This window comes from Passer domesticus, chromosome 30 (assembly GCF_036417665.1).
Source record: "Passer domesticus isolate bPasDom1 chromosome 30, bPasDom1.hap1, whole genome shotgun sequence".
In the NCBI taxonomy this organism is placed as follows: domain Eukaryota; kingdom Metazoa; phylum Chordata; class Aves; order Passeriformes; family Passeridae; genus Passer; species Passer domesticus.
Genome location: NC_087503.1, coordinates 1,516,896 through 1,541,054, shown reverse-complemented (window position 1 = coordinate 1,541,054; position 24,159 = coordinate 1,516,896). Strand labels below are relative to the sequence as shown.

At 50.6% G+C, this 24,159-nt stretch overlaps 1 protein-coding gene across 1 annotated transcript; it reads left to right on the top strand.

The window, feature by feature from the left end:
* The first annotated feature begins 1,228 nt into the window (after positions 1-1,228).
* On the top strand, positions 1,229-20,882 carry LOC135287560 (olfactory receptor 14J1-like). Its single transcript, XM_064400852.1, has 3 exons — positions 1,229-1,280; positions 1,986-2,240; positions 19,927-20,882. The coding sequence occupies exons 1-3, from the start codon at positions 1,229-1,231 to the stop codon at positions 20,880-20,882; spliced, it is 1,263 nt and encodes a 420-aa protein (XP_064256922.1).
* Positions 20,883-24,159: the final 3,277 nt, after the last annotated feature.

The following is a 24,159-nucleotide window of genomic DNA, read 5'->3' as shown; positions in this document are numbered from 1 at the left end:
GGCCCAACACAGATTAAAAGGAAGAGAAAGCACTGTGGGGCTGTCACAAGGGTGACAGGGATGAAGAGAATAATGATTCTCATATGTGGCAAAGCCCCTAAGCCTGTGAATTTGGCATTTATGCAGAAATTTAGCTACTTGAGCTGGACTTCTTGTGCGACTTTTAGCAGCCTTGTGTTCCTCACCATGGGGTGAGTGAACCTTGTCAGTCTCACTGGTATCATTTGCTCCCTTTCCTCCAGTGTTTTTAACAAACTTTTCAAGGAAGGAGAACAAAACATTTTCTTTACACTGGCCACCCACAACAGCCATTTTCCTCATCCATTCTTTCCTAAGTTGCTCAGATGTAGCTGCATCCAAATTTCTAAGAATTCCTCCAGAGAGGACCACAACCTCTTCAGAGGAGGGAACCATGCTGTTATCCAAGGCACTTGGGGTCAGAGAACAGTGCCTAAACTCGCTGTGCCAAAATAATGTTGCAATCTGGTTAAGAAAATTGTTAGAGAAATGCCTCTGCCCCAATTAAGGTGCTACCAAGACCAAATCCAAAGTGGATTGTATTGAACAGTAAATGTGAGGTAGAGAGAGACATGGAAAGAGAAGAGAAAAGGGGGGACAACAAGGGAATGACAGGGACAGAGACCTCCCCTGGGGTGGGGCAAGTGTGACAGGGCAGTGTTCTTTATCTCTTCCATGTATGAGCCCTGATAACAACCTCCAGGGGCCATCTTCTGTGAATGGGCCATTGAGTGTCCCTGCAGGGCTGATAAAATGACATCATCCCATTGTGGGATGCTCCGCCCAGGGGGATGAGCCAATAATTCCTACCTGGATATAAGCTGAGCCTTGCAACACCGGTAGCACCTTGCGTACTGGGTTCCCAGAGGACAAGAGCTCCATAAGCACCACTGGACCTTCAGAGGAAGACCAGACCCTACTACAGGATCACTGCTTTGACAGAATCACTTCATCACTGCAACAGGACTGCAGCCACCATTTAATGGGACTGCTGCCACCACCCTGAGCAACAGGGTGTCAGGTTATATCCTGACTGTGTCAGTTTAAGGCCGTGTTTCTGTATCATTGCCTTGATCTTAATTTTCTTATTAAATTGTAATTCTGTCTTAGATTCTCCACCTGGTTTGCCCGCAAACCAGTGCAAAATTCAATGCACTCATCTCTTGTTTTCCTCCCAAAACAGAATTTCCCATCTCAAAACCACTGCCAGATGGAGGAGAAGGCTGAGCTTAAGGGAAAGATTCCCCGGGACACGCAGGCAGGTGAGGAGGTAGTCAGTGCCCCTTTCCCCCTCTCTCCTGCTCCATCTCCCAGCCCAGCATGGCCCCCGGCTGCAGGACAAACCTGCAGCCAACACCATCCTGCTGGGGAAGCCCTGGAAGGATCTCTATCCCTTTCCCTGTGGCACAGAGGCAAATCCCATCCTCTCCTTGTTCTTCCTCCCCCAGACAAGGAGATGAGGATGGAGACCAGGGAGGACAAATCCCCACGGCAGAACCTCATGGAAGAGGCCATTTTGAGTGGCTCCAAGGCACAGGAATCCAATGGGGAAGAAAAGACACAGAGATCCCATAGGATGAGGGGCTCCAAACCCAGCCCAGGGTACTCTGAGGAGGAAAGACACACCCTGGGCCAGGAAGGTGGAGAGAGCTTTAGCCAGAGCTCAGAGCTGGAGGTCTGTGAGAAGCTTCATGATGGGGAGCAGCCCTACAAGTGCTTGGAGTGTGGGAAGAGCTTCAGGCAGAGCAGCACCCTGATCCAGATGATCCACACTGGGGAATGGGCCTACGAGTGTGGGGAATGTGGGAAGGGCTTCAGCTACAGATCCACCCTTGTGACCCACCAACGCATCCACACTGGGGAGAGGCCCTATGAGTGTCCTGAGTGCCAGAAGAGGTTTCGGATCAGCTCAGATCTCCTCAGACACCAGCGGATTCACACCGATGAGAGGCCCTTCTGCTGCCCAGATTGTGGGAAGGGCTTCAAGCGCAATTCCCACCTCATCACCCACCAGCGCATCCACACTGGGGAGAGGCCCTACGAGTGCTGCATGTGTCAGAAGAGGTTTCAGACCAGCTCAAATCTCCACCTGCATGAGCGGATTCACAATGAGGAGAGGTCCTTCCGCTGCCCCGACTGTGGGAAGGGCTTCAAGCACAACTTCACCCTCGTCAGGCACCAGCGCATCCACACTGGGGAGAGGCCGTATGAGTGTGCCACGTGTGGGAAGGGATTCACCCAGAGCTCTGACTTGACCAGACACCAACGGAAGCACCAGTAAGGCAAGCCCTGCAAATGCCCCAACTTCAGGGAGAGCTTTGTGCCCTGCTCCAGCTTCATCCCTCATTGGAGGACCCATGTTGGGAAGAGCCATGGTGATCCATGTTCCCTGTGATCCATGCTGGGAAGACACCTGTCTCTTTTCCTGCCCCTGCCAATGACATGATGTGGGATCAAAGAACATGAGGGTCTGGCCAGGGCCGTGTCATTACATTCACTCTCACCTCAAGTCATTGCCAGGGGCAGGAAAGGGTCTCTCTCTCTCCCCGAGGAGAAGATTATCCTTTGCAGGGAGGAGGAAATTGTGGCCGGGAAGAGACAGTCCTTGTGTTGCAGTTTTCCCTTTTTCATAGCCCTTCTGTTGTCAATATTATTTTTGTTTCTTTTTGTTTTTTATCTCGTTGCTGTTCCCAATAAATTTTTCTTATCCCAGCCCGGGATCATTCCTTTTTGTGCTTTCCATGGAAGGCGGGAGGGCAGGGAGCAGCAGCGTGGTTTTAGCGGGAGCAGAAAATTGGGGAATCCCATTCCTAAACCCTGGCCCGTGGAAAGCGAGGATCCCAGCTGGGCCCAGCCCTGCTGGCCATGGCAACAGCCTTGGGAGCGGGTCCTTTGCCAAAGGTATAAAAGATTGGACAGGTGGAACTGAACCTTAATGCAATTTGTCCCACAGAATTAACAATGGAATACTAGATAAATTTATGTAAATACAGCTCTGATTGATTCTGATCATGACTAGACAGTATAGTTCGTTTACACCACAGACTAAATTTTATAAAATGAGTTATTTACTCCACTGTATCGGAGCTAAAACAATTATTAGATTATTCTGCTCTAGGAAGCAATTTTGAAGTGAACAGGGCCTTGCTGTAGTTGTTGGAGCCCGTAGCAGGCAGAGGAATTCTGTGCTTGGGGATGAGTGTGTTTCACTGGGTCAGTTGTACAAAGCTCTTGCTCTGCATAATTCCTGAGATGGGGAATCCACTTCCCTGGAAGAACAGTTGCAGTTTTGTGCCATTCTCATAAATGTAAAATATTTTCTCCTTTAAACAATTGTAAATCTGCCCTCATTCAGCTCAAAGATACTGAGCCTTGTTCTGTCACTGCAAGATTTGGGAGAAAATAACTTTGACTACTTTTTTCATTTTCACAGACCTTGGAGAGGACGCAAAAACCTCTCAGGATATGTTTTGGAGGCCTCATCCCATAACCAGCAGGGAGAGGCGGCAGACTCTGGGCTCAGTGGTGTGGAGACTGAGGACAGAATAAGAGCAGCCAGGGAGGGATTGAAGGGTGGTTTCAAACATCCTGGAGTTTTTCTTTATTGTGTAAAACAGCCAGAGAAAGAGATAATGGCACCAAGGGCAGCTGGGGAGGCCCAGACTGGACACCAGGAGAAAGGAATTTCCTTCCCAGGGCAAGGCTGTGGTGCAAGATATCCCCCATTCAGAGCCTGGAGCAGCCCAAGGCTTTGTGTGGGCAGAGGCAGGCAGGAGGCAGAGCTGTCAGCAAAGGAAGGGGCCAGCCAGGTGGGGCAGCCGGGGGATGACGACAGCCTGCAGGGACAGAGGCGCAGGGCAGGGACACCGTAGGACAGCCTGGGCTGCACAGGGCACAGGGATGGGCAGCAGCTGCAAGGCCCTGACAGAGCCAACTTGGGCAGCACTTTGGCCATGGCAGACACAAAGAGCACCAAAGCCCCAGAGGGTCATTAAAGTCCTGCTGCTGTGTCTGTGCTGCTGAGCTGGGCCGGGCTCCTGGCCCAGAGGCAGCTCCTGGCAAGGGCAGCGCTGCAGAGAGACAGCTCTGGCCGGGAACAGCTCCTGTGCACAGCCCAGCAGGGCTGGGGCACTGCCAGGGCAGCTCAGGGACACCAGCAGGGCACAGACAGAGCTGACAGGGGCTCAGCACTGGCAGGGGCTGGGGGATGTCCCAGAGGGGGCTGTGTCACAGCGGCACCTCTCTGGCTGTGTCATGGAGGCACAGAGCAGCTGTGATGTCAGCAAGGGTCTGTGTGACAGCACAGAGTGGGCTGTGTGAGGTCCCAGGTTGGTCTATGACATCACAGAGTTTGTTGTGTGAGGTCATTGAGCAACTACAGCATCATGGAGGGGACTGTGTGACATCCCAGAGCAGGCTGTGACATCATGGCATGGCTGTATGACATCATAGAGCAGGCTGTAAGGTCACAGTGTGTGCTGTGATACTAGAGAGTGGCAATATGGTATCACAGAGAGGGTTTTTTGACATCACTGAGGGGGTTGTGACATCACAGAAGTCTCTGTAATGTCATAGAGTAGGGTGTGAGGCCATGGAGCACACTCTGTCGTCATGGAAGGCGGCTCTGTGACATCAGAGAGTGGGTTGTGACATCACTAGGTGACTAAGTAACATCATAGAGCCAGATGTGACATTACAGAACAGACTGTGACATCACATGGTGACTTTGTGACATCACCAAATTTTCTGTGACATCACAGAGCAGCTTTATGGTATCACAGAGTGATATTCTAGCACTGGCCCGGTGATATCATGAAGGGGCTTTGTGACATCACAGAGCAGCCTGTGACATCACAGAGCAGTAGTGTGTCATCACAGAGTTGCCTGTGACATCATAGAGTAGGCTTTGTGACATCATAGAATGGATTCTGCCATCACAGGGCACCTGTGTGACATCACACAGGGGTTGTGACATCACAGAATGGCTGTGTGACATCCCAGGGGAGGATGTGTAATATCACAAGATTAACTGTGACATCATAATGAGGGCTGTGTCATCACAAAGGGGCTGTGTGTCATCACAGGGGCTGGGTGACATCACAGGGGGCACTGTGAGGTCACTGGGGAGGTCACTCTGCCCCAGCCCCCCTCACAGTTCCCCCAGAGCAGTCCAACCCTGCTCGTGCACAGAGGGGTCCCCTGTCCCCCCGGGTCCCCCCACCCCTGGCGCCGCAGCCTCCCCCCGAGGATGTTCCACGAGATCGACCCCAGAGCCTGACACAGGGACGGGGGGCCGGGGCACTGGGGGGTGGGACAGGGGGACAGGGACCCCCCGGCAGCGTCCCCGTGTCCCCCAGGGCCAGAGCCTGGGCCAGGGCTCCTTCACCCTGCTAGGAACGAGGGCTTGAGAACGCTGAAAAAATCCTCGACAAAAAATCAGCAACAACCAGATTTAAAATTACGTGACAGCACCACAAAGTTCCTTGGCAAGAGGCACTCCTGACTGAACACTTCAGGCACAACAAAGAAACAAAGCAACAACAAAACCAAAAAAACCTCCACACAATCAAACCAGAAATGAACAAAAAACTGTCCCTTTGTGTGTGCGTGTGTGTGTGACACAAGGACAGTGACGGCAAGGATAAAAGGAATACAGCCTAAAAGTGTAACAGAGCTCAAACTGAACAGAACTTGACTTCATTTTAACCTTAACTGATACCTTCAACATCACAATTTAGCAGAAGAAGAGAGTTTAGCAGTATTTAACCTAATTTATAACATATGACTTTGAAATTTAACAGGGGAATAACATTTAATACTATTTAACTCGGCTATTAACTTATAGTAAACATAATGACTTAGCAAAAGAACAACTCTTAGATAATTTAACTTCACTTAGACCTTGTTACTTAACCTTTCTTACAGGCCTGACTGGCTCAGCTATCCAAGGCACTCCAACCCCTCCGAGAGCAGCATTTCTGCCACATTTCCCCAGCACAGGCACTCCTGTGTGCACACAGACACAAAGAGTCAGTGCAAGGCACCTGTGAGAAATTCCCCTGAGGGCAGGAAATGCTCCCTGTGGATGCTTTGGCATCTCCCCAGTGGGTGAAGGGTTGAGCCTGGAGGAGTGGGGGGATCGGCCCAGGCTCCCTCGTTGTTCAGGATCCCCGAGTGCAGCAAACAGGAGAGTTCCCGGCTGGGAGAGGCCCCACTCAGAGGGAGTCGCTGGCCCAGGAGAGCTCCAAGGGGCTCCTTTTGCAGCGCTGTTTGTACGGCCCCGAGAGAGGGGCTGCAGTCACAGCAATGGTTCATCCTGGCCGCACTTGGCATCAACAGCTTTCTTTGGCAGTGTGAGAACAGGGATGTTGTGCCACTGAGGGAACAAAACCAGTTCCCAGGGCTGCTCCTCCAGCAAGCAGGAGCTGGTTGGGCAGCAGCAGTGCCTGGAGCAGACAGTGTTTGTGCTGAGCTGCAGAGGAGCTGAGCCCAGGGGCTGTTGGCCAAGGCTGAGGCCCAAGGAGCATTTCTGAGCTGGCAGGGCGGCCTGAGAAGGGGAGGGGGGAATGCAGCAGCACAGGGCCCATGGAAGCAAGGGACCATGGTGACACTGTGGGGCCCTGTGAGACCAAGGGACCATTGTGACACTGGGGCATCATGGAAAATTGTGGAGATAATTCTGACGTTGCAAGGCCTCATGGAACCATGGAGAGACTATTAAGACTCTTCACAGCTTCATGGAACCAGGGGGCCATTGTGACATTGAGGGGACTCATGGGACCAGTGAGACCATTGTGACACTATGAGGGCCCATGGAAAAAGCAAAGCTTTGTGAAGCTGTGAGGCCTCATGGAACCAGTGAGACCATTGTGACCCTGGGGGTCCCCACAGAACCAAGAGGACCATTGTGATACTCTGGGGCCTCATGAAACCAGGAGGCCTTTGTGACACTGCAGGGCTGCATGGAACCAAAGCTCCAGGGTGACACAGAGGGGCTTCCTGTCATCAATGGTCCATTGTGACACTGTGGAGCAAAGGAGACCATTGTGACAACCCAAACCCCCAGGGTCCAAAGGGCCAGTGTGACACTGCAAGGTCCCATGGAATCATTGGGACCATTGTGACACTGCAAGGTCCCATGGAATCATTTGGGCCATTGTGACAGTGTGGGGCCTTCTGGTACCTAGGGTCCATTTTGACATTGTGTGACCTCATTGAACCAAGGGGCCATTGTGACTCTGCTGAACCCCATGGAATCAAGGCATCATTATGACACTGCGGGGCCCCATGGATTAAAGGCACCATTGTGACATTTCAAGGCCTCGTGTAACCAAGGTGTCATTGTGACACTATGGGGCCCCATAGAACCAAGGGGACACAGAACAGCACTGGCTGGTTTGGCCTCCTGTAGACTGCCTGACTGGTCCAGCTGACCTTGGTATGTCACATCTTATCTGCTGCTGAAACACTGGTGCTCTGTGTGGTAAAGAACTCTCCTTCTCCTCCAGGAACATACGGCCACAATTGGGATTTCACCTCCAAATTTCCTTATATCTAGGCATTGTTCCTGTAAGAATATTGCCAGGTCAAGTCTGGCCGGCAATGGTTTCATGAGGGTCACCTCTCACCTGTCCCCAAAACACTGGGAAAGGCTCTGTGCTTTATCATAGCATGGGTTCCTGCTGGGTAATTAATAATTAGCATTCACAACTCCATTATTCCAGAAGGCTGATCAATCACTTTAGTATACTATACTACACTATTAAGAAAAACCCATCACCCTTGCAGGCTGTCCAGTTCAGCTTTGACCAGATAGGTCAATTGAATTTGTTAAAAGATTACCATCAAGTGCCCTCCCCCAACACAACTAAAACCAAACACCTACAAGCTAGAACCCATACAAAATAACCCTACAACTGAAATTAAACACAAAAAACCCCAAAAACCAACCATAAAACCAGTCCTAACACAACCCAAGCACAACTCCCACCAGAAGTTACCAGCCGGTCAGGTGTTAATCCTTTCAATACTTCAATCCTCCCTCGAGTAAAATTAAAAAAAAATACAAGCATATAAAAAAACAACATGAAACCATCAAAGTCAGTAAAGAAGAATTTAAATCCCAAATAAAAAAAACCAAACAAACAAAAAACAGAAAAAATACCTTAATCTTAAAAAGAAAATAATCTTATAAACTATGGAGAAAAATCTCTTTTTCTTTATAACACATAAAACTATAAAAAATAAATTAATATAAAACAAAAACCTGCATATTAAAATAAACAAATGTTAAAATAACTGTAATTTCATCAAAAGTTTAAGCTGAAAAAAAAAGTAGTCCAGTACCCCCAAGAGAAGATCTCTATTCCCAGATATATAAGTAATTTTAAAAGTAAGTAATAAAAACTTTTACCTTTAAGGAACTCATCTTAAAAACAGTACCCCATACGGCAACATGGCCCATCAACAAGCTGTAAAAAAAACTTGTAGCAATAAAAACAACTTCACAATAACAAAGTTCCCCAGACAACTGTTATCCATGACAAAATTAAGAGCCACAAAAAAAAATCTAGTTTTTCCTCTTGTAAACCAAATCTCCAAACCTTAACAAGAAAAATTTCTCTCCCTAAGAAAACTAAAAAAGACTATTCTAGAAAGAATAAACTAACTAGAAATTTTAAGTTTAGTTTCTTTACACTGTCAGTAAAAAACAAAGGTCTAAAGCAAAAACGTGTTCTAAAGAGTTTATTTTAATTCTTACTACATTTTTTCTTTTATTTATTTATAATAAAAATTTATTTATACCAACTTATAATTTTAAACTTACTTTACTTTTCTCCTAATCCTATTTCACAAAAAAATAAATACATAAATAATTAACCGACACTAAAATCCACCTCACTCATCAATACATTAACTAAGAAATCTAAAAATTAGAAAAATCTTAATTTAAAAAACTAAAATCACTACAATCTTATACTAAACTTTTTGCCAAAGTTTCTCTGATTTTCTAAAGTTGCTAGTAATGGCTGTTTGGTTATTTTGAGCTTCTGAGAAACTCCTGTTGGTATTTCTCCAGGGAGTCCAACTCAGAATACACAAGTAATTGTAATTCCTTTTAAATATCTCATTGAGAGAGTTGTTTGGGGGATGGGAGTCCGGGCTTGTCTGTCCTGCTTGGCACAGCCCAGGCAGGGCTTTCCCAGCCACATTCCACACTCCATTGCCCAGCTGGAGCCGCTGGTGCCTCTGAGTTCTGCTGGCCCAGCCCCAGGGACGCTCTCCTTGTCTGCCCATTCCCCCACGGTCTCTGGGCAGGGATGGCCTCAGTGGGGGCTACTGACATCCTCAGCACCTTGGAGGCTGCTGCTGGATTTCACTGCTCCAGAGGCTTGTTCAGCCTGCAGCTCTTCACTGCAGGAATTCAGTGTCCCAGGGCTCATTAACATTCAGAACACCTTAACAAGCCAAGCCTCTGGGAATAATTTGATTTCAGATTTCAAATCATTTGTGGTTAATTAGACAGATTTCAGAAGCCTATTCAAACTGAATATATTCTATTTAAAACGACAGTGAGAAAACATTTTTTAGGTCCTGTTTAGGTTTTTTTTTTTCTCTGAACAAACTGATATGTGCAATCTCCAATTGGCACCGAATCCAAGTATTTCCTCATGCAGTCTGAATAGATATGAAAATCAAGACTCTTTATGGCTGACAGTCAACCAGACTCTGTCCCTACCCCCACCCCACCATTTCCCCCATCCAAGCCCTGGCACTCAGAGCAGCCTTGTGCAAATCTCAGCTCCCTCCAGCCCAGGCTGCAACTGCAGCTTTCAGCTCCTTGGCTCCAACTCCCACCTGCTTTCCTTGGAGAAGGAGCTGCCCGAGACACAGAGGGATGTTCATTGATTGTCAGCCAACAAAGCCAAGGGAAGGCACAGCTCCATCAAATGCAAAAGTCATTCTTCTCCCTGGCAGTGCCCTGCCCCTGATCCCCGCAGCCTGTCCTGTTTCCTTCATCTCTCCTTTGCCAGGCACTTTCTGAGACAAGGGAGCTCTGCTCTGGCTATGGAGGGAGATCCAAGTGCAGCCACTGGAGTGGGAACCACAACTCATCATGTTTGTGCCCTTGGAGGGACCAGGAACTGGTGAGATTCAGAGGCACAGAAGGGTTTCTCTTCATGGACAACATAAAAAAAGTGAACATGATAAAATTTAAGAAATATCAAACCCTTTCCTGAGCTCCTTGTGACATCCCAGCAACATCTGACATGTCCACCATCCACAAGGCATTGCCATACAGGAAGGATTTTCAACAGAGACTTAAGAAGAGGTGATAGAAAAGATAAAACTACAAGTAAGATGCTGACTAGGGAGGTATTAAAACTTCAGAGAAATTGGGCAGCTCCCTGATGCTCAAAGCATGAAGCCAGTCAAAGGACACACATTGGAATGACCTGAGAACAGCTGCAGGAGGAAATCTGGGAGCAAGGGGAAGGACAGAGATCCAGCTGCTCTAAATGAAGAGATGTCCTTAGACACGGCCATTTAACCAGGACAGCCGGAAACACCTGAAGAAAGAGGGCAGTGAAATACTAGACTGAATGTTGGTGGCAAAGGTAGAGGGGAAGATCAGTATTTTTTCTCCTGCCATGAGTAGAAGAATCCATGAGATCCAGGAAACTCCTGTTCCTGGTGGGAAAACTTTGCCATTTCTTATAAGTACTCAAGTAATCCAGATAAAAAATATTTTCTGGTATATTATGACACTAACAGGTATTAAAACCTGTGCCCCTTTCCAGGCAGACATCAGCTGTGTGCCCATGAACAGGCAGTGCCACTTGTGCCCTGAGGTGCCCAGCTGGGATTGGATCTCTCCGAGAGCACCTGAGGGAGAGCAGAGCACCTTGCAAGCTGCAGGTCCCTGCTAGCCCCGCAGGGCTCCTGTCCCATCAACATCTGCTCTGCTGCCAATCACAGCTGGGAGAGCACCACCCCTGCTGTGTGATTGACAGCTCTGCCAGGGCTGGGGGCGGGGCTCTGTCCCACCACAAACCAAGGCCTCACCCGGTCCTGGCCCCACACGGGCATTCCGAGCATCCCGAGGTGTCTTGGGACATCGATCTCATCCAGCCTCTGACAGCGACCACGGTGACACTCCAGAACCTCATGGAACCAAGGGTCACTTGTGACAATACGAGTCCAAGGAAACTATGGTGGGACTGTGGAACTTCATGGAATCACAGAATCCATTGTGCAATTCAGGGGCCCTGTGGAAGCAAGGGTCAATGATCAAACTGTGGGGCCCATAGAAACAAGGAGTCATTGTGACACAGCAGGGCCCCACAGAGCCAAGGGACCACTGTGACTCTGTTGGGGCTCATGAAACCAAGAAGCCATTGTGACATTGCCAGACTTCATGGAATCAAGGAGACCATTGTGATGGTGTGGGGACCCATGATATCAGCGGAACATGGAACAGGTCTGCCTGGTTTGACCTCCTGGGGCCTGTCTGACAGGTCCCGCTGAATTTGACATGTCAAGGGCCACTTCCCATCTGACTGTGAAGCACTGGGGCTCTGTGCTTTCCTTCCTATGGAAAAGAACTATCTTTTTTGTCTAGGCTCCCATGGCTTAAATTAGGATTGCTCCTCTAAAATTTCCTATATCCAAGGCTTTCTCCTAGACAAAATCTGCCAATCCAGTCAGGTCTGGCTAGTCTTGGCCTCTGGTGACTGCCTCTCATCTGCCCCTGGGGCTCGGCTGTTTTCTTCCTGTGGAGACCACTGAGAAGCTGTGGGGCATTGTGGAGCCAAAGGGCATTGTTACACTGTAGGAACTTGTGGAACCAAGGGGATCATTGTGACACTGTAAGGGTCTTGAGGAACCATGGAGACCATTGTAACACTTTGGGTTCTTGTGAAATGCAGGGACATTGTGACACTGCAGAGTACCATGGATCCAAGGGACCATTGTGACACTGTGGAGCCTCACCAAACCAAGGACATCATTGTGGCTCTGTTGGGCTGCATGGTCCCAAGGGGCCAGTGAGAAGCAGCAGGGCTTTGTGGAACCAAGAGGCCATTGTTGCATTTCAGGGCCTCATGGAGCCAAAGGGCCGTTGTGATCCTGTGGGGCACCATGGATCCATGGAGACCATTGTGGCATTGCAAGGCCCCATGGAATCATTGTGACACTCTGCGTCCCCACAGAACCACAGAGCCATTGTGACCCTGCAGGGCCTCATGGAGGGAAGGGGTCATTGTGACACTGTGGGAAGCTGTGGAACCATTGTTGCACTACTGGGCCCCAACAGAACCAAGGGGCCATGGTGACACAGCAGAGCTTCATGGAACACAAAGACCATTATGACACTGGGGGGCCTTTTCGAACCATGGAGACCATTAAGATCCTTAAGCACTTGTGTAACCAAGGGGCCGTTATGATGCCACAGGACATCATGGAAGCAAGAGAACCACTGTGATGTTGCATGATTTCATGGAAGCATACAGCCATTTTGACACTGCAGGGCCCTGTGGAACCAAGAGAACACAAAATAGGTCTGGCTGCGTTGGCCTCCCAGGAGTCACCTGACAGGTCTGTCTGACCTTGGAATGTGGAAGGCCACTCCCATCTGACCCTGAAACACTGGGGCTCTGGGCTTTCCCTTGTATGGAAAAGAACTGTCCATCTTTTCCAGGTATCCATGGCAAAATTAGGATTCCACCTCCAAATTTCTGTGTATCCAAAGATTGCTGCCAGAGAAAAGCTGCCAGGACAGACAGGTCTGGATGGTCTTTTACTCCTGAGTGCCAGTACTGACCTGTTTTCCAAACACTGGAAAGGGCTCTATGCTTTTCTTTTTGTGGAAAAAAATCATCCTTCTCCAGGCACAAATGTCTGACATTAGGATTCCACATTCATAATTTTGAATATCCAAGGGTTGCTGCCAGACAAACCTGCCAGGACAGACAGGTCAGGCTTGCCTTGGCCTCTGGTGGCTGCCGTTCTTCAGCTCCTGAAACATGGGGGCTCTGTGGTTTCCTTCTTATGAAGTCCAATGTGACACTTTGTGGCCTTGTGAAATGCAGGGGCCATTGTGACACTGCAGAGCACCATGGATCCAAGGGACCATTGTGATACTCTGGAGCCTCATGGAACCAAGGACATGACTGTGGCTCTGTTGGGCCCCATGGTCCCAAGGGGCCAGTGCAAAGCAGCAGTGTGGGAGTTAGCCCGGCAGTAACTCAGAGTCAGCCAGATTTTGTCCTGAAAGAACCAGGGGTGAGTTTCAAGTCCTGGGATTCATTCGTTTAACTTAGGATGAGCTTGGGAATTCTCCCATAAGCCTTTAGTGTTGTTATGCTAAGTTGTCCAAGTTCTGCTTCCCTACTGCTTACTTGTTTCCCCTATATGGGTATTGTTCTAGAGTGTTCCACCCCCAAGTGTATGTATTGTTGCTTTGTCTCAGGTCTTTGGATCTTCCCCTCATACTGGGCTTGACTTCTCCATGTTTTTTGTTTTTCACCCCATTATTGGAGTTCTTTTTGGGCAACTCCATTGAACCCGCTCGTTTTCATTTTCACCAACTTCACTCTTAACTCAGTGAACCAGAGAGGTTTGTTGCAGCCACCCTCACTGCACCTGAGCAGGGGCCCTGACATACAGTTGCGTCAGCTGGGGTAAGCTGAGAGATAGGCCAGGGCTCCCCAGGATTGTGGATTGTGCTGGGCCCAGTGGATTTCCCATCACTTCGAGGGACCTGAGCCAGCATTGGTGGGCATGATGATGGTTTCCTTATGTGGATAATTGCAGGTGGGTTTGGGAAAATGCAGGACATTTATCACCCATTTTGCCACAGTCATTTTAAAATACGGATCCACATCCCATAAATAATTTTGTGATTCTGTGGGATTTAAATTGTACAACCTTTTGATCAAAAGGGACCCCATTGCACCCCGCATGCTCCCCTTCTTCTACACCATCCTTGAGACCCTTCACCAGCAAGCTGTGTGTCGAAAACTTGATCCATCAGTCACTCCTAACCCGGGACCTCCCCTGAAACCTGCCTTTCTTAGACTCTCCATGATGGTCCAAGATGGCAATGGCCACGCTGTCTTGGAGCATTGTGCCCTGGAGACCCAAGATGGAAGAAGCCCGAATGTGGCTCGAGAGCCTGGCCATCCTGCCTCCATCCGGCTCCTCCACCTCCTGCTACCACAACCTTCTCTTCCACTCTGAACAAACCTCCAGACTCCACCCCTGTGACTGCAGGTCACGTCTCCACTGTTATTCATTCCACCTCCACCCTGAGCCACAGCTCCAGAAAATGACAAAATGGCAGCGCCCGTTACTCACCCTCCGGCAGCAATATAAACCCCATGGTCAAGGATACTAAGCCAAAGTGTCACACTATTTCTAATCCAAGTGTTTCTGCTCCAAGTTATTCTTCCTCCCCAGAAGACAGTTTGGATTCCCCAGAGCCACATCTCCCCTCAACCCTAGAAGATCCCTGGGAAAGGATCTGGAAGGAAGCAGTTAAGGAAGGAGACTGGCAAATAGTCTTGAAACTCCTCATTGCCCCAGGCCATGATGAAAGAAGGGAGCAGAATCCCAGGTATCAGCCATTGGTTTATGGGGAAATCAAGGAGCTGTGTAGGGCAGCTAAAGACTAGAGGCAGGATTCACCTTGTTTTAATGGCCTAATGAGGGCCATGTTCACGGCACATGTAACCCCCTATGATTTAAAATATATTATGACCATGTTTTTATCACCTACAGAATACACCCTGTGGGAAAGGGGGATGGAAGTGTTTACTAAATCAATTAATAGCAGACTATGCTAATAATGAGGCATGGGCGCAATTGACAATCAGCCATCTAGCTGGAAAAGGACAACATAGCCTGCCAGATGATCAAGCAGCAGGTATCCCCAGAGAAGTATAGTTTATATGTAGAAGAAGTATAAAAGAGATGGCTTTGAAAGCTTTAATCCAGATGCCGGATGGTAGCACTCCCAGTTTGCACTATGTAAACATAAGACAAGAACCCACAGACCCCTGCATGAAATTGATTGATCTCCTTAAACAAGCACTAGAGAAACAAGTCCGCGATGAAAAGACTCAAAACGAATTACTAAACTCATTGGGGGTAGCCAATGCCAACCTGGAATGTAAGAAAGGGCTGCGTGCCCTTCCACTAGAGATGGAACCCACACTCCTGCAGATGATTGAGGCTGTAATTGCCTCAGGACAGCAGAACACGTAGTGGCCGTACCAGCCCAGGCCATTGGGCAAGGAGTTGCAGAGGCCCTAGTGGCCATGCCATTCCCCTTGAAGGGGCCCCAGCAACAATTACAGGGCCCAAAAATATGTTTCCGGTGTGGTCAACAAGGACATTTTAGAAAATATTGTCTCTGGGGTAGGGGGGATATCCGGTCCCTAACAGAAATCAACATCAAACTAGGCAGAATTTCTCATTTTGCAATGGCCCAGTGCAGTTTGGGATGATGATCCACCCTCACAGCTGGCCCAGGGCAGGCCGGGAGTGGCCTTGGTGACACCTGGGTGACACCTTGGGCTTGGCACAGCCTTGAGGAGGGTCTATGTTTTCAACAGAGACACTCAAGAGTTTTAGATTGCTTCAAAGAATTAAAAAGACAAAGCCCCTCTTTGGCTGTGTGCAGTCAGACCTCCAAGCAAAGCAGATCCCAAGTGAGTGAGGAGAGACAGGATGGGGCTGGGGAATGTGGAGCAAGGTTGTTGACACAGGGTCAGAGCTCAAGGCACAGCTTCTCCGAACAGGCCAGACCTCCTTAGGAGAGTCCCTGGATCAATATCAGTCACAGAATGCTTCAATCACCTCTTGTGTAATAAGAAAAATAATAAAAGACATCCTTGAAAATAGGAATATATATTTAATAGAAAATCTTTGAAATATTTCCCCAACAGGCAGTGATGAACAGCAGTAGACCAGAGGGAAATCAAGGCAGAGCCATGGTTTGTCAGGACTTGCTTGATCCTAATAAGCCTCAGGGTGCATTTGGAGCTGAGCCCTGGAACCTCAGGGCATGAGAGGAGGTTGTACAAACCTATCCAGGAGTCAAAGTCAGAAGAAAACCCCAAAGTGTGTCAAGGCATGAATGGGTCCCACTAAGGTCCATCCCCAACACAGGCTCCTCATGGACTCCTTGGAGGAGAGAATTGGAGACCAGGATGGCACAAAAACTTCTAAAAGAATCAGTGTGGAAAGGAAAATCCAAAGTACGCTAAAAACCTTGAGTATCTCAAAGTATTAATGAGCCCCACTGAGTGTCAGTACAAAGCTCTCAAGGGACTCGTTAAAGCAGATAACTGGGGCCATGATTGCACAAACCAATCAGAAATTCAAGGCAAAATGAAAACCCAAAGTCCTTTGAAAAACCTGCAGTCCCTGGGAGCATTCAGGAGCCCCCAGGGCCATTGCTGAGCAAGGCTCCCCAGGGACTCCTTCCAGCAGATCCTTGAGGCCACTGGGATGTGGGCTAGGGGGGGATGCTGAGGGCAGGACAAGGGGCTGACAGTGCCCAGCCTGGCTGGGGCTGTGCCAGGAGGCCCCAGCGCCTCAGGACAAGGTGTCTCCTCCCAGCCCTTGCTGGCACAGACCCTGCTGCTGTGTCCCAGGGCACCAAGACTTGGCTTCTCTTTGTCCCCACCTTTCATCACTGCCTCCAGTTCTCTGCTCTGCCTGGGGCCTGGGGTCACATTCTCAGTCGTGTCCCTCAGTGGGACCCATTAAAAGTCCAAGAAACTTTGGAGTTGGATTCTGGCTTGGAGTTCTGGAGAGGTTTCTTCAGCTGCCTCTCAGGGACTGATGTTCAGGGCCTGAGCACAAAGCCCCAGAGGGTCATTCAAGTCCTTGTGCTGTGTCTGTGCTGCTGAGCTGGGCCAGGCTCCTGGCACAGAGGCAGCTCCTGGCAAGGGCAGCCCTGCAGAGAGACAGCTCTGGCCAGGAGCAGCTCCTGTGCACAGCCCAGCAGGGCTGGAGCACTGCCTGCAGCACCCCGGGGCACAGTGCAGAGGCACAGAGGGGTTAAATTCAGCCTGGGCTGGGGAGCACAAAGCAGAGCTCACTCAGGGCTCACTAGAGGAGAAATCACCCTAGCATCTGAAACAGTCATTCCCTGGCTGTGGGAAGAGAAGCTGCAGTTCCTGCAGGGATATCCTGGAGCTGGCACATCCCACAGCTTTTAGGAGCTTTCAGGAGGACTCTCAGAGCTGCTCCAGGGCAGGGATGTGGCCCCAGGGCAGGGCTGGCTTTCCCTGCTGCCCCAGCCGAGGCACAGCCCCAGGCAGCTCCTGTTGCCAGGCTCTGCTGCAGGGCTGAGCAGCCACGGGTGCAGCCAGGGGTGCCCAGGGCTGTCCTGCAGAGCAGGCTCCTGCAGCCCAGGACGCTGTGCTGGGGCAGGGACTCTGCTGCCTGCCAGTGACAGCTCTCAGCCGGCCCGGGGAGCTGCTCCCAGCGCTGGGGAGAAGCTGTGGGGGGAAGGAGCCACCCTGAGCAGGGCAGGTGCTGCTGCTGAGAGGGGCTGGGTGGGGCAGGGCTGCTCCCAGCTCCAGAGCAGCCTGGGCACTGCTCCGGAGGACACTGCCCAAAGAAGGTAAGCCTGGCATTGCTGGAAAGATCAGGAGCTTTCTCTGAGAGTGTTTTCTTTTTCCTGCTTGGAGAAGGATGGGAAAGTTGGGTTAATGACAAAAAGATTTTTTCATTTTATAATTTTTTTCATATATTCCTAGCTCTGTAAATTTCCATTATATAGTTATAAGACTATAATCCTTACTTAAATCTCTTGAACTCTTAATTAACTCTATTAAACTACTATTATATACTTCTGTAATTATAATCCTTAATTAACTCTATGCATTTCCTAACTTTTCTCTTAGATTTTAGAACAATAAGCGGACTGTCTAAATACAGTCCTGAAATACTGTGTAGTCTTATTATCAGGAAGAAGACCTACAAGAAGAACATTTTGGTTTTTGACCAGAATGTGAACAGTTATAATAAAGCATGAAGGCAAAGAAACATTTGGACCTACTCCAATGGGTTGATCCAGGGGTGTGTAATTGGGGCAACTGAGTCTCCTATTGGATGTTCCTGTTAAATATCCTAATTAATCAATGTTAATAAATTGTTGAAATCAGGGGCAGTGTGTGCCCCATCCCCACTGGGACACCTGGAAGCTTCCAATAAATGTCAGTTTTTACTTAAATGTTATTTCACTGTTGCAAGTGGGGTTTTTTTCTCTTTTGATTATAGACAACAGGGGGATGAGAGTAGCAGAACAGGAGTTGTAATCCCAGAATCACAGAACATTCTGAGTTGAAAGGGACACACAGGATCACCAAAGGAATGTTTGAACATTTACAGAGACTCCAGAACTGTAATTTTGGGTGGTCAGTCTCTCTGCTGGGAGCCTCCCAAAGGGCCCTCAGCCACTCCTCATCCCTGGACAGCAGCAGCATCATTTCTGCAGGGCCCAGCAGGGCTCTCCTGAGCTGCCCTTCCCCCCCTGCACACAGAGCCTGCCCCAGCCAGGGCCCTGCACACAGGCAGGTTTCTGTAGGGCCGGGGCCAGGGCACACAGGGTGGGATGGGCTCTGTGAGCGCTGGCAGGGACAAGGCTCCTCTCAGGAGGGAATGTCCAGGCCCAGGGAGATGCTCAGGCAAGGAGAGGGGCTGAAGAGAGGAGTGCTGGGGCAGGAGGGCACTGTTGGTGTGTGGGAGGTGCCGGGCACAGCTGGGCACGGGAACACTGTCCTGAGTGCCCGGCTGTCTCTGCCCTGCCCTCTCAGGCACAGCACCACAGCATCTTCTCTTGTTTCTGCCCTGCCCTGATATTGTCACTGTTATCTGCTGCTCTCAGGGAGGCTCTGGCATTTGCAGCAGCTGAGTCAGGCACTGCCCTTGGCATTCCTGCCAGGCAGGGCTGTCCATGGGAAAGGGATGTCCAAGATTCCCTGGGACCTGTGGGGCTGTGGGCAAAGCAGTCCATGGGAAAGGGAATGAGCTGAGCCCCCTCCCTGAGATCCCATCATGGGCACAGCCAGGGATCTCCTTGCTGTGCCCTTCCAAGCTCTGAGCTGCCCTCCTGGGTGCAAATCTGTGCCAGGGCCTCTGGCAGTTCCCTGAATGTCCCACGGGAAAGGGCAGAGCTGCCACAGCTGAGGAAATGCTGCTGGCTTTGCCAAGGGAGCCGTGAGTGTCCTTGGCACAAGGGGGTGCTGAAACCTTGCCCAGAGACCTTGAGAGAGGGTGAGACATTCAGGGATCCCTCTGCTCTGGGCAGGGTGTGGTTAATCCCAAGCTGACCCGGGAGTGGGATTGTGCTCTGATTGCAGCCAAAGGTGCCAAGCCAGGGCAGTTGGGAACAAGCCCATTCAGCTCCTCACCTTCCATCTGCCACAGGGAATCCTTTGCCTCTCTCATCTCTCAGTGACAAACTCTGAGTGCAGAAGGAATGCTGGGGATTTCTGACCTCAGAGAGCCAGGAATGAATTTCTAAAACAATTCCAAAACCCAACTCCTGACATTCTTCAGAAGTGTGAGTGCAGATGGTACCAATTCTTTCTCCATTAGGAGTGATTCCCCTGACAAATCCTGAATATCCAGCCTTGTCCCTCTGCCCCATTGCCACAAACCCAGGGCAGCAGGGCAGGGATGGCTCCTTGAGAGCCCCCATGCACAGGCCTGGCTGCTCCTGGCACACTCAGCCAGCACAACTGGAGCTCAGGCAGGAACCTGGGTGAAGGTTTTCCCAGAGCAGGAACAAGGGTGGGCGAGTACCGCTGGAACAGTCTGCAGGGAATGGCCCAGGTTTGGCTCAAAGCAGCCTCTCCTGACTTGTCACTGTCCTTTCTCCATGAACAGGTCCCCATGTGCAGCCACAGCAAATGTCCAACAGCAGCTCCATCAGCCACTTCCTCCTGCTGGCATTGGCAGACACGCGGCAGCTGCAGCTCCTGCACTTCTGCCTCTTGCTGGGCATCTCCCTGGCTGCCCTCCTGGGCAACGGCCTCATCATCAGCGCCGTAGCCTGCGGCCACCACCTGCACACGCCCATGTTCTTCTTCCTGCTCAACCTGGCCCTCAGCAACCTGGGCTCCATCTGCACCACTGTCCCCAAAGCCATGCACAATTCCCTCTGGGACACCAGCACCATTTCCTACACAGGATGTGCTGCACAGCTCTTTTTTTTGTATTTCTTCCTAGCTGCAGAGTTTTCCCTCCTGACCATCATGTGCTACGACCGCTACGTGTCCATCTGCAAACCCCTGCACTACGGGACCCTCCTGGGCAGCAGAGCTTGTGCCCACATGGCAGCAGCTGCCTGGGCCAGTGCCTTTCTCAATGCTCTCATGCACACAGCCAATACATTTTCCCTGCCCCTTTGCCATGGCAATGCCCTGGGGCAGTTCTTCTGTGAAATCACCCAGATCCTCAAGCTCTCCTGCTCACAATCCTACCTCAGGGAACTGGGGCTCAGTGCAGTTAGTGCTTGTTTGGTATTTGGCTGTTTTGTGTTCATTGTTTTCTCCTATGTGCAGATCTTCAGGGCTGTGCTGAGGATCCCCTCTGAGCAGGGACGTCACAAAGCCTTTTCCACCTGCCTCCCTCACCTGGCCGTGGTCTCTCTGTTTGTCAGCACGGTTATCTTTGCTCACCTTAAGCCCCCCGCCATCTCCTCTCCATCCCTGGATCGGGCCTTGTCAGTTCTGTACTCGGTGGTGTCTCCAGCCCTGAACCCCCTCATCTACAGCCTGAGGAACCAGGAGCTCAAGGATGCCCTGAGGAAAATAATAACTCTATCTTTTCAGAAGCAGTAAACTCTCTTTTTTTCTCCTCCAGAACCTTCAGAAGGTAACTCTTTACAATCTTGGCTGTTTTTTTCCTATTTGTCCATTTCTTCATTCAGACCTTTTTCTTATTATTTTTCTGGTGTTATAATATTTTTCATAAATTACTGGAGTACTACTCATCATTTTTACATGAACATCTACTTTTCTTTTGCAGCACAAAGAATTTCAGGAGGCTTGTTCCCAGTCCATTTCTATAAAAATAAGTGTTTTCCCTGACTTGTGTGTCCAAGGCATTTCCTCAGCCCTTCTCTGGCTCTGCAGGGGCAGTGCCTGTGAGCAGAGGTGGAGGGAAGGGGCTCCCAGCACAGCAGCATGGCCAGGGACAATGGCCCTGCCTCTTTCCACATCTGCTCCTCCCAGCTCCACACTCCCCTTCCCAGCCCTGCTGTGGGTGCCAGGCCGGAGTGCTCTGGCAGCTTGGTCACTGTCCTGCTGCGTGTCCGTGCTGTGGCCTCAGGCAGGGACAGGCCATGGGCACTGCTGGGACACAGCTGGGCTCCAGCACAGCAGCTCCAGCAGCAAAGGGCATCTCCTGAGCGCAGGGCAGGAAGGCTTTGCTCCCCTCCAGAGTCACTCTCAGGACTCCTAAGAGGCTCCTCGTGTTCCTTGTTCTCCCAGGGCTCAGTGGGATGAGATCAGGGTCTCTGGGGCCTTTGCGGGACTCAAGTCTGGGTCAGGTTTTGCTTGTTGGTAGCCAGTGCCCATCAGATGCTGAATGGTCTGTGCTGAACCTTCCTGGGTCTCTGCATCTTGTGCCAGGGCTGATGGCAGGGGAAGGTTTGTCTGGAGGGCCTTGGGAGCTGCCAGGAGAACACAGGGGACCTGCAGGGACAGGGTGTGCCAGGGACCAGCAGGGAGTGGAGCTCACTGGGCACAGCCTGGCCAGTCTGGGGTCACCCCGAGATCAAGGACTGAATGTCTGCTGTGAGCCAGGAGAGCTCTGCAGCCCAGGGACACAGCAGGCCCAGGGAAAGGAGTCTGGGCACTGCCTGCTCTGAGCCTCAGGGAACTCCCCCAGGAGGATCCAGGGCAGCCCCAAGCCCCTCTGGCAGCCCTGGCACAAGGCAGGCACCTCTAAGCCCCCTCCATGCCGCGCAGAGCCTGTGTGGGAGGGGGTGAGTGCAGGGAGCACCATCAGCTGCCTCTGTGTGCCAGGCTGAGCAGCAGAGCCCAGCAGAGGCAGCCCAGGGCCCCGGGCAGCACAGCCCCCGTGCTCTGCAGAGCAGCAGCCCCAGCTCGGGGCTCTGGGCAGCAGGGCAGGGGCTGCAGCAATGGCTGCGGGGGCCAGCACAGACGTGTTCCCCTGGGAAAGGCTCTGGGGGCAGCTGGCATGGGCCAGGAGCAGAGCAGGAGCCCGTGGGTGTGCACAGGAGCCCTGGCAAGAGGCTGCCCTGTCCCTGGGCCAGCAGGAGCTGCCTGAGGCACCCCGGGGCCAACTCTGCTGCTGGGCTGGGCAGCGGGGCTGGCCCTGGGGCTGCAGGAGCTGCCCGAGCTGAGCATCTGCTGAGCATTCCAGACCCAGAGTGGCTGTCCCTGACCTCCAGTGCCTGCAGTTCCTGCTGCAGGGCCAGACCTGACTCTGCTGCTCTGCTGGGCTGGGGCAGGGGCAGGAAAGGCTGAACTGGGCAGTGCCAGGAAGAGGAAAACAATGGACCCTTGTCGCCATGAGTCCCTCGCAGTGTCAGAATACACTCCATGGTTCCATGTGGCCCCAGGGTCACAATGGCCCCTTGGTTCCATGAAGCCCCACAGGGCCACCATGGTCCCCTGGTCACACGAGGCCCTGCAGTGTCACAAGGGCCCCTTGGTTCTGTGGAGCCCACAAGGTCAGTTTTGCCAGTGGGCAGGATCAGCACCAAAGACACAGACACCAACTGAAGGAACTATCTAATTTTTATAAGGTAAATCTGCAAAAATTACTAAAGTAAAGCACATAATCATTAGGAAATAATTACAATAGGAGCAGCTGAGCAATGCACTCAATCATCACCACCAAAGATCAAAGATTGCAGCAGTGATTAAGAAAGATCCAGCACCAGTTCCCCTCAGGCTGTGCCATCCCCCAGATCCACACAGCAGCAGGGGGAAGCTGTCCCAGCCAAGGGCTGCAGAGCCACTCCTGGACACTGGGAATTCCTGCAGGTGCCTCCAGCCACAGCTGAGGCTCCAACCTCGCTGTGAGAGGGCCCAGCTCTGACAGTGCTGAATGAACAAACTGACAGCACTTCTAGTGCAGGAACATCTGGTTTCGTCCTCCTCTTGGGTTCGTCCCAAAGCCTGGCCAGGGCCCCAGGAGGAACCAAGGGAGGTGACTTTGACCATTCAGTCCCAAACAAGACCAGATGGGGCCTTGTCTGATTTTTAAATACAGAAAGGTATAGCCATGTTTTACCAATGAACACATACAGAGATCATACTGCTCATAGTGATTCATTAATGAGTAGATACAAATATAACATTTGGTGGGAAAATTTATTTAGAGGTCAGCTTTGGCTCAGGGCCTGTTGTTCAGGCCTCAGACAGGGCCTGGTGCTGAGGCCTCAGGACTTCAATTGGTCCTTTAACCTGTCGAGGAACTACAATTCACAATAATGCTTTCAATAACACAGTTTAGATTTAGGCTTTAGGCAGAAAGGCATTGTGTCTTGTTCTTCAATTAAGTGCTGTTCAAGTTCATTACTCAGCTAGAATTCACATTCTTTTTAAAACAGCCCTAAATAGTTATTATTCTCTGTTATTTTATCCAAAAGTCCCTTTTTTCTTGAGACTGTGTGTCTTTTTAGACATGTCTCAATACTCCATTTCCAGCACAGTGTAATGAATGTACGAGGCCAGATTTAAAAAAAAAGATGAAAAAGGCTCTCGTTTATTGAAAAACAAGCCGGAAGGAACGGAGGGTCCAAGATAAGCTTGGACCCCCTCACAACAGCTCAAAAAAAATAACAACGTGCTGCGAACATGTTGGGTTTATTTCCGCGTGAATTAATCCCACTGCCCACGAACCAGAAAGAACCGTGCCCAAACAAAAACCCCCCCTTTTATAACTCCCTTTGGTCCAGGATTGGTGGGGTTTGGATCCGCGCACTGATTGGGGGAATTTAGGCGCTCTGATAGGTCTTTAGCCAGGTTCATTCTGGGCCAATCATTTCTTCAGGGCCTCGAATGATTGCTTGGTGCCCTAGCCCAATCACTCCTCACCTCGTCCACCTCCCGTCCCCACCAAGTCCTGGACACCTTTTCTCCT